This window comes from Ochlerotatus camptorhynchus, unplaced genomic scaffold, assembly GCF_037179485.1.
Source record: "Ochlerotatus camptorhynchus isolate MF236.1 unplaced genomic scaffold, CSIRO-AGI_Acam_v1.1 ptg000316l, whole genome shotgun sequence".
Lineage (NCBI taxonomy): Eukaryota > Metazoa > Arthropoda > Insecta > Diptera > Culicidae > Ochlerotatus > Ochlerotatus camptorhynchus.
In genome coordinates, this window is record NW_027040804.1 from 3258877 (window position 1) to 3273732 (window position 14856).

At 40.6% G+C, this 14856-nt stretch overlaps 1 protein-coding gene across 2 annotated transcripts in view; it reads right to left on the bottom strand.

Annotated features, from left to right (window-relative positions):
- The window catches only part of toc (toucan), a 494668-nt gene that overhangs the window by 327679 nt on the left and 152133 nt on the right, over positions 1-14856 (bottom strand). For both annotated transcript variants that reach the window (XM_065229539.1, XM_065229538.1), the window contains exon 3: positions 923-4296. In XM_065229539.1, the coding sequence (XP_065085611.1) occupies positions 923-4296 (3374 nt within the window). The remainder of the gene's footprint in view (positions 1-922; positions 4297-14856) is intronic.

The following is a 14856-nucleotide window of genomic DNA, read 5'->3' on the forward strand; positions in this document are numbered from 1 at the left end:
AAGATCCATCCATCCATTTATGGAATCAACATCAAAATTCCAACTATGATCATTACTTGATCTATGTATATTATTTACGTCCCACACTTACATAGGATTGGGGCCTCGCTTAGCTCAGTCGGTAAAGGCGCAGCTACAAAGCAAGACCATGCTGGAGGTGGCTGGGTTCAATTCCCGGTCCGGTCTAGGAATTTTTCGGGTTGGAAAATTTCTCGACTTCCCTGGGCATAGAAGTATGATTGGACTTGCCACACAATTATACCAATGCAAAAATGGTACAGGCATTGAAGGCTCTCAATTAATAACTGTGGAAGTGCATCTAGAACACTAAGTTGAGAGCACGCAATAAGCACGCAATAAGATATGCAATAAGCTTGAAATACGAAGAAAAAGAAGAAGAAGAAGACTTACATTAGATCGAATCGAAATGTCATGTTGTATTTTCTACGCTCATCTCTTGAGTATTTCTAGTGAAACGCATTAAATTGATAAAACCTTTCTCGCAAGAGAAAACTTACGATGGTGCATACGGGCCACCGCATGCGAAGCGAAACCTCTCAACCATGCCCAAGCTAATTTTCAGCACCGTGTTTAGCCGCATTGTGATAATTCCGCGGAGCATGATCAACGAAAATCACAACAAAAACACAAATCACGCTCATCGAAACGTTTCTCATTCAATCGCGCCCCAATCATCTGATGACGGTGTAGACAAATGTTCAAATCTACTCGAAAACAAAACATCGCATTATAGCCTATAGAAAACCTTATCGTAATCCCAGCCACGTGAATCCACCAGACTAGATTTGAATGGTTGATTAGACCTATCCATGTTTGACTTGAATTGAAAACAAGCCTCTGTTTACATAACAAAGCAAAATTGGAACCAGCTGATAGCAAAAGGGCAGCACTAGCTACTTACCGCTTCACCGATCCGGAAATGGTCCGCTTCCCACCGGCACCGGTCATCGGAATGGCACCGATGCTCCGATTGCCCACACTGCTACATTCGGACGGTGGACTTTTGAGCGACGCCGGCGAATCCAGACGCCGCCCTGCCACCAGGGACGACGAAGACGTCGACACGACCGTTTTTCCGCAGCTGATTTTCGATTTCACATCACTGAAATTCTTCTTGATCACCGCCTTATTCTCGGCAATTTTACTCATCACTGCGTCCCATTTGTTCGGGGTGGCTGATTTCTTCGTAAAGCTTAAATTTCCGACACTACCACTAGCACGAGGGCCACCACCGCAGCCACCGCGATTCGCACTGGTGGGACGCTTGTTTTCCTGATTTTCGCACTCATGCTCGATGTCCAGATTCAGGGCACTTCCACCGACACTACGCGACGCCTTCGACACGGGGCTTTCCTTGAAGAGGCGCGACTTGACCGCGCGCGACGACATCTCATGTTTTTTCAGCACCAAATTGGTTTCGTTTTTCTGCTGTTTACGACTGGAGCCGGGCTTTTTGCCGCAACCATTATTGCTGCTAATACCTCCACTACCGACGGGCGCGCCAGACAAACTGTCGGTACTGCTACTAGCATTTGGGCCCGCTCGGACGATGGTGATGTTGGTTGCGCTCTCGGCTTTATTGCTAGCACCAATACCAACGGCGATGTTTTCGCTATCGTTTCGGCTGTCGACGTCGCTCACTAGAGAGGTTACCGACGGTGACGGTTGGATCTGCGACGTCGCTGTTGTATTAGCGGCGCCACCACTTATCGAAGGTGTGACAACGTGTTTAGTGACGTCACTCTCCGGCGGCGTTGGTCCATCGAAGCTCTTCTCCACGACTTGTGCAGGTGATGAGGCGTTTGCATTCGCTGATGGATCCATTGAAGCACATTGTAAACAATTAGCACCGCCTTCGATCTTCCCCGCGTTCGCCGGAATCACCTTCTTCTGACTGCAAGCAGTATTGCTACTGCTGATCGTATCAGTGGATACGTCGGGGCTCATATCGCTATCTCCAACCAGTTGACCTACCCCGTTCATGGAATTCTCGGCTTCATCACGATCCACTTGGTCTTCGTTCTCGGACCTTCTATGCACGAGATCATCCTCCCCGCGATTTTCCACATCCGTAAAGATACCACTCGACTCCATGCACGAATCTTCATTCTGCGGTTGTTGATTTATGAATACATTAGCCCCCTGCAGCATCGGTCCGTACAGTTGGCCATCGATTATCTGCGCCCTTCGATCTCCCCGGTTGAACACATCATCGGCATCACTTTCGGTAAAGAAATCACTATCCGTCATCGGATCCGGTCGTCGCGGAACAGGAGCTGGCTGAGCCGCTGGAACATTCCAAACACCTGCGGCTTGATTCTTGATCTTCGGCCCATTCGATGGGGAGTGGTCGGCTCCGCGACTTGCTGGACGGGACATTTCCCCATCACCTTGGTACCCGGTGTCCAAACTGGTGATGCTTGTGATGCTCGTTATAAAGCTGTTGGACACCTTGGAGGTGGCAGATTTCGTCATCTGATCCGTCTTCGAATCGGAATCAGTTTGCGATATTTCCTGGTACATGATCGGTCCGGCATTCGAAAGGATCTCCGAGGGTAGAATAATGTCCGACATGTCGGTTTTGACGCCCACCGGGTCCAATGGGAGCTCCTCCGGCGATGGAGTTTGATCTATCCGGCAATGATGGAGACCATGCTTGTGGGAACCGGTATTCAACTGGAGCTCCAAATTGTTCGTATTGTTTGTATTCGTAGTTGTAGAGTCTAAAAATTCCTTCATCTGATCCGGTGTCAAAATTCCCAAGCTCTCGTCCATTTCGAACGAGCCTTGCTTCGTCAAACTGGTCGAAACGGGGGATTTAATATGGGGTTTGGTCGATGACAGTGACGAATCGCACAGCTCAATCGAACAATCCAACGTACATTCCGTCAAATCTAGCCCAAACGAAAATCGCTGTCTGGCTGGAATTGAAGTTCTCCCTTCAATGGGCCGTATTGGCACCTCTTCCCTCCCGACGGAAGGCGGCTCATCTAAGCTTAGATCAAAAATATCCCTCACTGCTCCGCCGTCATCCATATTCATGGTTTCACCTAACTTCAGTCGACCTCCTTCGAAATCCTCCGCCGTTAACGTTCGATCTCCGGCACTGACGTCAAGTGGCACCCCCAAATGCATCGCGGCAACCAAACTGGATCCCTGGATATCCCTCGTTACGTTTAAAACATCCTCGATCGACCCTACAGCCAGAGGCGAGTGCATAGTTGAACTGAAAACTTGTGTCTTGTTCAATATCGCCACCGGGTCAGAAATGTGCAAAAGATTCGTAGTTTCGTTCAGATTGAACGTCAGTCTAGTGGGACGCTGCGGAGTCATCGACTCCGCAGATAATAGCCGATCCGGGCTGAGCACTTCATTAGTATGGTACAGTAAACTTTGCCGTTTGATGTGCGGCAAAGCTTCCATCTCCGCAGTAATATTTGGAATGTTTTGTGTGACGTTCATCGGTCGATCGGAGACCATTGTCGAACAGAATGCTCCTTTACCATCTCCCAAATCAATCAAAACAGAATGTGTTTTGTCAAAAATCGGCGATTCGCCACTCGATTTGCTGCTACTCTGAAACAATGACGCTCCCCTCGTTCGGTTCAATGATTCTCGACTACCGCCGAGCTTCAGCGACTCCTGGGACAACTTGACAAACGTTTCGCTACGTTTGACCTCATACGTGACGTTTCCGTCGCAGTTGAGCGTCACGGTTTCGTTACTGGACGCAGGTTTCAACATGTTGATGCTGCCGTTCTGAAGTTCTGTCAGCAATATATTGTCTGTGCTATCGGCACGGACCAGCTCCAGCGATTCGTCTACCAGCATAAGGCCGTCATCGTTGTAATCCACCGCAGCAGGGCCTCGCTTAGATAGTGATGACAACGGCGATGACGCAACGGCAAATGTATCATGCAGATTTTCGGTTGATGCCAGCTCCAGCTTTCGGTAGAACTCCAATCCGCTGGTGGGCTTCAGCGCCGGGGCCGGAGTGGAAGCGGCTAGAGCCGGAAGCGGGCTAAGTTCACCGCATAGTGTGTCCCCGGAGTAGGATCGGGCGATGCTGACCGCTGCAGACCTGAGAGGCCTCAGGAAGCCATTCGGTGCCGGTGTGGCTGGAGTGGCGAACGGGGTCGTCGGTGGTGGGATCGAGGAGGGTTTCGCTAGTTTTGACTGGTGGAATCGTGCTTGTAAAGGTCGAATCGATCCGGGAACTGGGATTCTACTGCTCGTGGTGCTGCCGATCCGTGGTATCCGTGACTGAGTGGGGTCCTGAAATGAGATGATAGGGAGACGAAAAAAAAATGAGAATTAGTCAAATTGGTAGAGACAATGTTTGGGTGCTTTGTGCATTTCTGCGGAATGCAGGGAACACGTTATCTCCCGATAAGAAGTAAATGCAAAATTGGTTATGTTAAAGGCACAATAAATCTTCAGATAAGAATGTAGCGCATTCAGTCTGTAGGAGAAATGCACCCATTTCGACCATGGTTTGATGATATTTCACATGTTTAAACATGTTTGAGATCTTAAGTTGTGTTACGATTGTTGATTCAAATCTTATTCATCGGGGTACTCTAAGATTGGGATTTAGGCTGTGTCGCAATCGGCAAGTTAAATTAAACTCGTCGTTAAAAGTGACTGATGGAAAGCTATCGAATAACCCTAAGAGGAAGAGGTGACAATTGGCTTCTTGCTCTTTTATTTCTATCTTTAACTCTATCTTTATCTATCTCTATCTCTATTTTACGCACATGAAATCGGCCAATCAGGAGCTGGTTCACGTTTGACAAAAAAGTGGTTCATTTTCGCCCCCGTATTGTCACCTCTTCTCTTAGGAATAACCCTGCTAACAGAGCGTGGTTATTTCTGACACTCAAGAAGTTAGATTTTGACAACCGTGACTGAGTTCTACTCGAAAATCGGTCGATCGATAACACATGGACTTTCAAACATGGAAAATAACTTTCGAAATGTCACTTTTAGCCACGATTTAAATTTAACTCGGCTATTGGTTCACAGCCTTAACCTATTTTGGTGTAATCGTAAATTGAACTGACTTTCACCTTCACTCCTCACAGGATCAGATTCGCAAGCGTCTACTCATCGTCCGTTCACTTACATGACTGACGGTGACGATGACGAAACAAGCCGAATCGAACACATGTCTCTTCAAATTTTTCACTCGCTTAAGCTGGGTTCAGATGAGGCAAGTGAGTTGAATTTAACTCACCCCGTTCTGGAAATCGTCTTACAATGGGGTTCTTTAAGGTGAATTCCATTCTGAGCGATATTTCACGCGCAGGGCGAGATTTTGCGAAAGTACGAGAGAGATAAAAGTACTAAAGTAATGACCCGATTTTGCAAGCCCCTCCGCGCATCAGTCTTTTATTTTTTAATAATTTCACATCACCGTAATTCCAAATCTTTCTCATTCACCTTCAAGATGGATGTTTAAGGTATGCATTGGTGCAATAAGGCCACTGAAAAAGCGCATGGGTTTCGAGAACATTAGAAAATGGTTTCAAAAAGGGGGCTGACAAAATCGGATCATTACTGTAGTTCCCTCTTAGATCTGAATACACCATTAAGGGTTATTTTATGCTTTAGAAATGGAACTGAAATCCAAAAAATCTTCAATTTTGGTATACTGAAAGTATTTTAAATAAGTGAGACTACGTTAGCAAGCATTACCATCTTAGCGCCCCTCGGTGGGACTTTGTATGGGAGTGAGCTTTCAATTTGTTAGTTACGTACGAAAAAATATCGTTGTGCTCAGAACACGAAGCTCTTTCAGATGATGCACAAAGAGCGATAAGTTTTTCAAACCCAATTAAGGTGAGATCGAATAAAGCAAGTCCGAGTCCAACAGATCAAGTGAGTTGAACGTTGAAATGATTCATCTAAACCCGGCTTTACTTCTCTCAACCTCTCACCTCTCTTGACAGCAAGCCAGGTCCGTACTTTATGCGTTTGTTACTCGTCGAATACAATACAGGGCCTTGTTCCATTCAAATAACGGCATATTTTTTTTTCAAGTAGTGGGTTGTTAGCTAAATGCTTAAATAAAACAGCAGAAAACGTTATCTTCCATTCACTAAATTAATGTTGGTATCCATACGTATATCGACTACCAACTGAATACTGAAATTAATTAAGTGGAATCAGATATTTTTCAATTATTATTTTCATACTGCCTATTATATTTCCTTCAAGGTTTTGAGAAATAGAAATTAATAGAATCCTAAATTTTCTTTTCACTTTTTGTCCATACTTTGTAATTACTGCGTAATTCTTGTATTCTAAGAATTCTTAAAGTACTCAGAACTCTTGGATCTCTTAAATGGTTCGGGAATTATGGCATCTGTCGTAACTTATGGAGCAAAAACTTTCGAAAATGTTACCCTCCATAACGTTTTAGTGCCAATATACGGTTTAGAATTAGTTTAAGAGACTAGAAGATTACTAGAGTTCTGGTAGGGCTGGGAATTCCATAAATTCTAAGTAACATATAAACGGAATTCTATAAAATGAGAAAAACTACTTTTCTTAAACATGTTGAACATTTTCTAAAAAATACACATTGCAGAGTAGTTCAAAGAATCTGACATAAAATAAGTAGTTTTCGAAACTCCATCATCGGTTTTAATACTCCGATCTCCAAAAGAACTTTCAGAATTACGAGAGCTCACGTTGGTGTTCTCAGAACTTCTACCTACATGCAAATATCAAAACATTGAATATTTGCTTTTTTTTTCCTTTGGTTTGTTTTTTCCGTCGATCTTGTTTTCCGTGCTGAGCACCAATACTACCGACGCCAGGAAGGCAGCTTCCACACCTGGACCCTACCTATCGACCCATCAACTCATGAACCGGGGACCAACGGCTTTACTTCCCATCCGAAGGAAGGCGTGATCAGAGATGTTATGCCTCAGAACATCCCGGCGGCGCCGACTGGGATTGAACCCAGGCCTGCTGGGGTGAGAGGTAATCACGCTTACCACTACACCACCGGAGCCGTTGAAAATTTGCTTTGGTTCTTAGGACTTGAAAAAAACATCTTCATTCGTGGTTTTATGGAAAAAAATTTCATCGAGGATTGTTTTAAATTTTTTAGACGCACTCTTAAAAGAATTCTCGCAGGAAGTTCTAGGAATAAATCAAGAGGATTATCTTAAGGATTTTTTTTTTAGGACAACTTCAAGAAAAAAATAAGGATTGCTTCCAAGGCAGTTCCGATCACCTCTTAGTTGGGCCATGCTTTACTTATGTCACGTGAAATTAAGTAAAAATTACGCTTTCGTCGCGTTTTTTCTACATCTAATGCATTGTTTATCACATAATATTACATCCCCTTCCCCTTTGGAGCGTGATATAATAAATGTATCATCCTTTCCTGGTGATAACTAATGAGAATTCTAAGGAAGCTACGAGGAGAGCATCAAATGAACTCTACGGAAGATTCCATCCTAGTTAACATTATCAGGGTAAATGCTAAGGAAAATTGAATAAGAATTATGATGAAAATTATAGGTGAATATAAAGGAGAATTTTGAAGGGAATATTGAAGAGAACTCCAAAGGAGCTTAGACTAGCATTCCAAGAAAATTATGTCGGGCAATCTAATTGCTAGAACTACAAGTACGCACTAAGAAGGTTTTAAAGGTAGTTCTGATAATAAATTCACGTAATGATTTCAAAGCACCAGACTTTACATGGAAACAGATTTTTTTTTAGAAATATTGAACTTGATTTATCGATCTTGAAGCAAGAAAATGTTTTAACACATCGTTTGCTGTTCATTGGGTGCTTCATTTTTTAAAAAAGGTGATAAATTTCTTATTGCCCCTAGTCAGAATCAATACTGCAAAATATGAGTCTATGCCAAAAAAAAGGCAAATATTTATTGTGGTTTAGAGGTCGTGCCATGGATTGAAGTTTTTATGAGGATTTCGGTGAATTACTGTGGGAAATTATTGAGTTTCACTAACATCGCTTAAACTTTGGTTCTAGTTGTCCAAGTGAAGCAAAAATTGAAATGTGTTTGTCATTACAATGATTATCAAGCCTTTTTTTTAAATTGGTGCTGTTGTCTTGGACGTTTAAATCTGGCAATCTATCCTATTTTGCTATTTTTGTTTGTATTTCTATCGTTTGGACATTTGGATCAGCAGAAGCAAAGTTTGGCGATATAAAGGATTTTTAAAATTCTTCCGTAGTAATTCCCATACACATTTCAAACCATTTGCACGACCTCTAAACCTTCTTTAATCTTTACCATTTTTTGCACAAGTTCAAATTGTGGGGCTATGAATCGAACTGGAGGGTAGCCTATAAGCAGTGATGTAAAAGTTCGCGAAAACGCACTATGATTCGCGAACTTTTCCCTTGGTGAACTTCGTGAAATATCGCGAACTTTTCCAACACTGCCTATAAGAATGTTAACAATTTTTCTTTTTCAAAATGAAGCACTCCAATGAACAGCCACTGATGTATTGAAACATTTTCTTGCTCCCCTCCCCTTCTAAACTGTCCACCTTGTATATGGACAGCCCCTTAACACAAGTCTAAAAAAATTAAGAAAATTTCCATGATTCTGAGGCACTGCCATAGTCTTCGAATATAATTTGTAACTTGACATGTGAGATTTAAAAAAAAATACATATCGCTGATTTGGAAAACATATTATGGTCCCTGGAAAAATTTGCATGAAAAATGTTTAATATTCTCATAATTTGAAGGTATGTTTTTAGAATTTTTCACATTCCAAAGAAGTGCTGCAATATTTTTACCAAATTCTGAGAAAATCTCTGAGAAAAAATCAGCATAGTTTTGACTAAAATCTCAAAATTATTCTGATATTAAGTCCTAAGGTATTTCAAATTTGACTAATGAGATATTATAATCATCAAATGAACTTAAATAACGGCGCCGGTGGTGTAGTGGTAAGCGTGATTACCTCTCACCCCAGCAGGCCTGGGATCAATCCCAGCCGGCGCCGCTGAGATGTTCTGAGGCATAACATCTCTGATCACGCCTTCCTTCGGATGGGAAGTAAAGCCGTTGGTCCCCGGTTCATGAGTTGATGGGTCGATAGGTAGGGTCCAGGTGTGGGAGCTGCCTTCCTGGCGTTGGTAGCATTGGTGCTCAGCACGGAAAACAAGATCGACGGAAAAAACAAACCAAAGGAAAAAAAAATGAGCTTAAATAAGAAAATTCAGAAAGTCTAATAGTATTGGGTAGATTACCAAAAGAATTAGGATGCGGGTGTCCGCTTAGGGAGGCAACTAACCTTATAAGTTGTAAAATAAATTTGATTTTTGAATATCAGTTAATTGAGAACCACCAAAAGAAGGCACTTTTTCAGCACAAAAACTTCACCGAAGACACTAAAAAAAAAGTCACTCCGGATAATCGATCATTTTTTTTATTATTTTTTTATGCAGCTTAAGTTTTTTAGATGATGAAAATTACTTGCTCTGGGCTTATGTACCCAAATTAAACGCATTAAAATTATTTTATTCAATTTTCTAGATATTGATCACTGAGACAACGAAACCTTACCCCCAAGCTCCTCCCTTGATCCTATCCTTCGATAATGTACCTTTCTAACCTCGGGTAAGCCGCGAGTATTCGGCCCAACTCCCACTAGACATAGAATTAAGTGAACTTTTGTTACAAACAAAGAACAATGAACTATCGGCCCCGTAAAGTTAACGCGATTGAGTCTTCCAAATAAACAAATTAGTAAAAAAAGATTGAGAATGGTCACATATAGCAATAGCTGAAGAAAAAAACTACCAATGATTCAATAATGGCTGAAGCCATCCACAAAACCCAAGTTGCTAATAAATTATTCGAAAGATCTTCAGGTGGTCATAGATCATCAAGATATTTTTGTTCAATTTGATCAGGTATTATTCTGAAGATTTTCAACTGCACAACTATTCAAATAATATCTCCCAGAAATCCTCGCAAGATACAAGGTTGCTTGTACATTATTCCAAAAACCTCCAGCTGATCATAGATCTCTAGAAAGTCCTCAGGACATTTGTTTTAGATTTCAGCTTGATCAGGTATGATTCCATAATCCATATCGCATCGCACAGATTTTCTTTGATATGAAATACGGCAGCTTAGAAATTATTCCAAAGTCCTGCATGCGATTTTAGATTTCCATAAAGTCGTCTGGATATTTGTTTTAGGCTTCAGATTGATCTGGTACTATTGTACTGAAGATCTCAAACTGTTCATCAATTTATGTTGGATGTTCCCTCATGATGCAAGGGGGCTCCGAAAATATTCCAAATACCATTAGGTGATCATAGATCTATATTTTCTAGACTTTTGGTTGATCAAGTTTCGTTCTGAAAATCTTCAACTATACAACAATGCAAATCAACTATGCAATGGGTCTTCTGGTATGGTCCTTCACAGCTCTGGATGGTGGTCACCTCACGATGCCTTCGTATCTTACCTTTTGTATATCACATTGATTATCTACACCAAGCACAAATAGGCACAAAATGTCAAAAATGCATTAACGGTTGTTACATTTACCCTATGCTTCTTTTTTTAACTCTTAATTTGTTCCAAATGCAGAATTAATTACATTTCATTTTAACCTAGGTGCTTCAGCTACTGCAGTAACTTACCAGCCTTAATTGTTATGATACATATCTAAGTGTTTTTACATTGTTCCCGCCTTGGCAATTCAGTATTTTAAACAGGTTTTTAAAACCTGCATGTCAGTATGACAATTGACATCTTTAAACTAAAAACTGAAACTAAATCTTATCTAAGTATAAAGGGAATTAATCGTTGCAATTGAGGATTGGAACGATTCTTGCCTGAAATTATTAATTATTTTGTTGGACATTTGTTCTAAATTCTCAACATTCGAAATTCTATGTCCCTCGGTAGTCCTGTACCATGAAGGCAAATTCAAAATCATCTTCAGAACTTTGTTCTGAATCCTTTGAAGTGCTTTTTCCTGGTAATGCAACAGCTAGACCATATTGGCACAGCATAAACCTGGGCCAGTCTAAAAATTTGTTTAGACATTAGAAGTTTATTCGTCAGGCAAACTTTGGATTTTATAAGAAGATACAAACATCTCATCTATTTGTTACATTTGGCTTAAATGCCCTCATTGTGATTTTTAAAAGTTAATTTTTGGTCAAGTACTAATCCAAGATATTTCACTTGGTTTGAACAGGAAATTGGAACTCCGTTCACAGTGACTACAACTGGGTTTCAAAAAGGAAGCTTTAGGCTTATGTGGAAATATTATAAGTTGAGTTTTGGAAGCGATGGGAGAAATTTTCTATTTTTGTAAATAAGAAGAGAAAATATCTAAACTTTTCTGTAGTATGCTACAAATAACACGAAGACTACTTTCTTTAGCAGAAATGCCTGTGTCATCGTCGAAGAAAGAGTTGTGGCAACCCTGAGGCAAATCAGCTAGGTCCGAAGTGAAAATGTTATACAACATAGACCCAAGAATGCTCCCTGCGGAACTCCTGCTCTAACAAGTAGTTGTTCAGATTTTGAATTTTGGTAATTTACCTGCATAGTTTTGTCAGTTAAATAATTTTGAACTAATTTCATTAATAGAGTGGAAAATTAAACTTTTTTCAATTTAGCAATGCCAAACACTAGCAAATGCTTTTTATATGTCTAGAAGAGCAACTCCAGTTGAGCAGCCTTCAGATTTGTTTGAACGAATTAAATTGGTAACTCTTTAGAGTTGATGAATAGTTGAATGCCCATGGCGAAATCCAAACTGCTCATCTGCAAAAATTGAGTTCGTATCGATGTGAAGCATCATTTTATTTAAAATTATCTTTTCAAAAAGTTTACTCAGAGAAACAAACTTATTGGACGGTAGCTAGAAGCTTCAGCTGGATTTTTGTCCGGCTTCAAAATTGGAACAACTTTTGCATTTTTCCATTTATCAGGAAAGTATGCCAAATGGAAACATCTGTTAAATAATTTTACCGAGAAAGACAAGGTACTCTCTGGGAGTTTTTTTGATGAGGATATAGAAAATTCCATCATCACTTGAAGCATTCATATTATGAAACTTTTAAGTTATAGATCTTAATTCGTCAAAACCAGTCCGCCAGGAATCAACAAAAATATTTTCCCGAGAGAAAATATTCAGATAATCCCGAGCAACCTGATTCTCAATAAGACTAGTAAGACCCAAACTGAAAGTATGGGAACTCTCGAATTGCTTAGCAAGTTTCTGAGCGTTTTCCTAATTTGTGATCAAAATTTTACCTTCTTCTTAAGCGCTGGAATAGGTTCTTGAGGTTTTTTTTTTCAATTTTTTTTTGTGAGCTTCCAAAAGGGTTTGGAACTCGGGTCTAATTTAGAAACATTATTTTCAAAAGTTTTGTTCCTCAGGGCAGTGATTTTTTTTCCAAAACCCTCCAGATAATTTTCATGGCAGGATCGCGTGTTCTTTGATATTGCACCCTACGGACAGACGAATCAAGAGCTGAAGATCATCGTCTATTATAATTGAATCGAATTTAGCCTCGCATTTTTGGTACTGAGGCAGCTCTTGCTTCAACTATAAAAGTAGTCAGAGATTCAAGAGCATAATTAACATCATCTTTGGTTTGCAAAGGAATGTTTGGATCGAAGTTATATTCCATAAATGATCGATATTGCTCCCAATCAGCTCTATGGTAATTGAAAGTAGAGCTGTTGGGATTAGACATTATTTCTTGGGATATTTCAAAAGTTACTGGAAGGTGATCAGAACCGAAGTCAACATGGGTAACCAATTGGCTACAAAGTTGACATGATTCAGTTAAGACTAAATCAATAGTGGAGGGATTTCTTGCTGAAGAAAAGCATGTTGGGCTGTTTGGATATTGAATAGTGTAATAACATGCTGACCAACCATCAAACAGAATATTACCATTGGAATTGCTTTGAGCATTATTCCATGAGCGGTGTTTTGCATTAAAATCACCAATAAAGAAGAATTTGGACCTATGACGGGTAAGTTTATGCAGGTCACCCTTGAGAAAATTCTTATGCTGGACTACGCATTGGAATGGCAAATAGGCAGCTATAAACCTAAGTTGTCCAAATTTTATTTCAACAGAAACTCCCAAAGTTTCGAAAACTTTGGTTTCAAATGAAGAAAGAATTTTATGTTTGATTCGTCTATGAACAATGATGGCAACGTCACCACAGGACAATAATTTCTCTTAACCTTATGGTCAGGTTTGAGGAACGTTTCAGTTATAACGGAAATATACACGTTATAAACTCTCAAAAAGTTAAATAGCTCGCCCTCATTATCATTAAGAGATCGAGTATTCCAATTCAAAAAATTTAATGCTTTAAAATCCATTACTGAATTTTAAAGTCATGAAGATATTGTTCGCAAATTTTACTCCAGGTTGATCAAACATGGAGTTAGATTTAAGAATATCAGTAATCATGTCAATTAACAACGGCGCCGGTGGTGTAGTGGTAAGCGTGATTACCTCTCACCCCAGCAGGCCTGGGTTCAATCCCAGTCGGCGCCGCCGGGATGTTCTGAGGCATAACATCTCTGATCACGCCTTCCTTCGGATGGGAAGTAAAGCCGTTGGTCCCCGGTTCATGAGTTGATGGTAGGTAGGGTCCAGGTGTGGTAGCTGCCTTCCTGGCACGTCGGTAGCATTGGTGCTCAGCACGGAAAACAAGATCGACGGAGCAAACAAACCAAAGGAAAAAAATGTCAATTAATGATTTCTGTAAAAATTTCAATTAAGGAGCAGTCATGCTTCCTTAGCCAAAATTATCAAAATGCCCGTTAGAATTATGTTGGCTAGTATTTTGATTTATAACCGCTGCAATAGCAGCATTGGTAGCTCCATACACTCACAGAACATGGTTAGAAGCAAGAGGAGCAGGTATAGATGAAGAATTTGAAGCAGGGGTGATATTTGTACCTACGGGTACGAATGAACAATTTATTCCTCGCTGACCGTTGTTAACAGCAAAGGAATTTGTACCTTGTACGTTTCGCTTACTTGTCGCTTAGAACGAGATTGTAGGATCGCTTTGCGAGTCTTACATTCCCAAACATTGGATTTGTGGTTTTCACCACAATTTGAACATTTAAATTTTGACGTAGGAAAAAGGACGTGATTGCATTTTCATTTTGATTACTTGGACTGGCACAACTCCAAGTATTTTGCCAGTTCATCTTTGATCTGATCGAGGGATTCACCACTGGGCAGTCCTTTCATGACAACCTTGAACAACGTTTTGGTGTCGTAAGTAAAAAAATTATGCTGTTTCTCAGTAAGATATTTCAGAAGACGTTTGAATCCGTCCAAGGTTTCAGGCAATACACGGCATACACTCCGACTTTTTCCTGGATGATGAATCATTCTCATCATCCGTGAGCAAATCAAATTGATTGCTCAAATTAATTTCATCAGAAGAGGGATCAAGAGATTGCCCTTTTATTTTATCCAAATCGACTTCCAAGCAGATTACTATAAAAATCTGAAGGATCGAAGAGGAAATTTCCAAATCGATATCCAAGCAGGATAACCTAGGGTAGGGTCCAAACAAGGATCGAAGAGGAATAAGAGTCGAACAAGGTAGAAAATTTGTAGATAGTTTGAGCACTGATAAGTGCTGTTTAAATTTGTTGTAGCTTTAGGTAGCAGTAACACTTCCTCCAGCAAAAAGCAAATAGATCTGCACGACAAGAGAGCACGATGCGATGACTGGTACCCTATGCTTCTTGTTTTTACTTACTCAAATCCAATATTACCGAAAAAAATATATGGGATAGTAGAGTCCGACCTG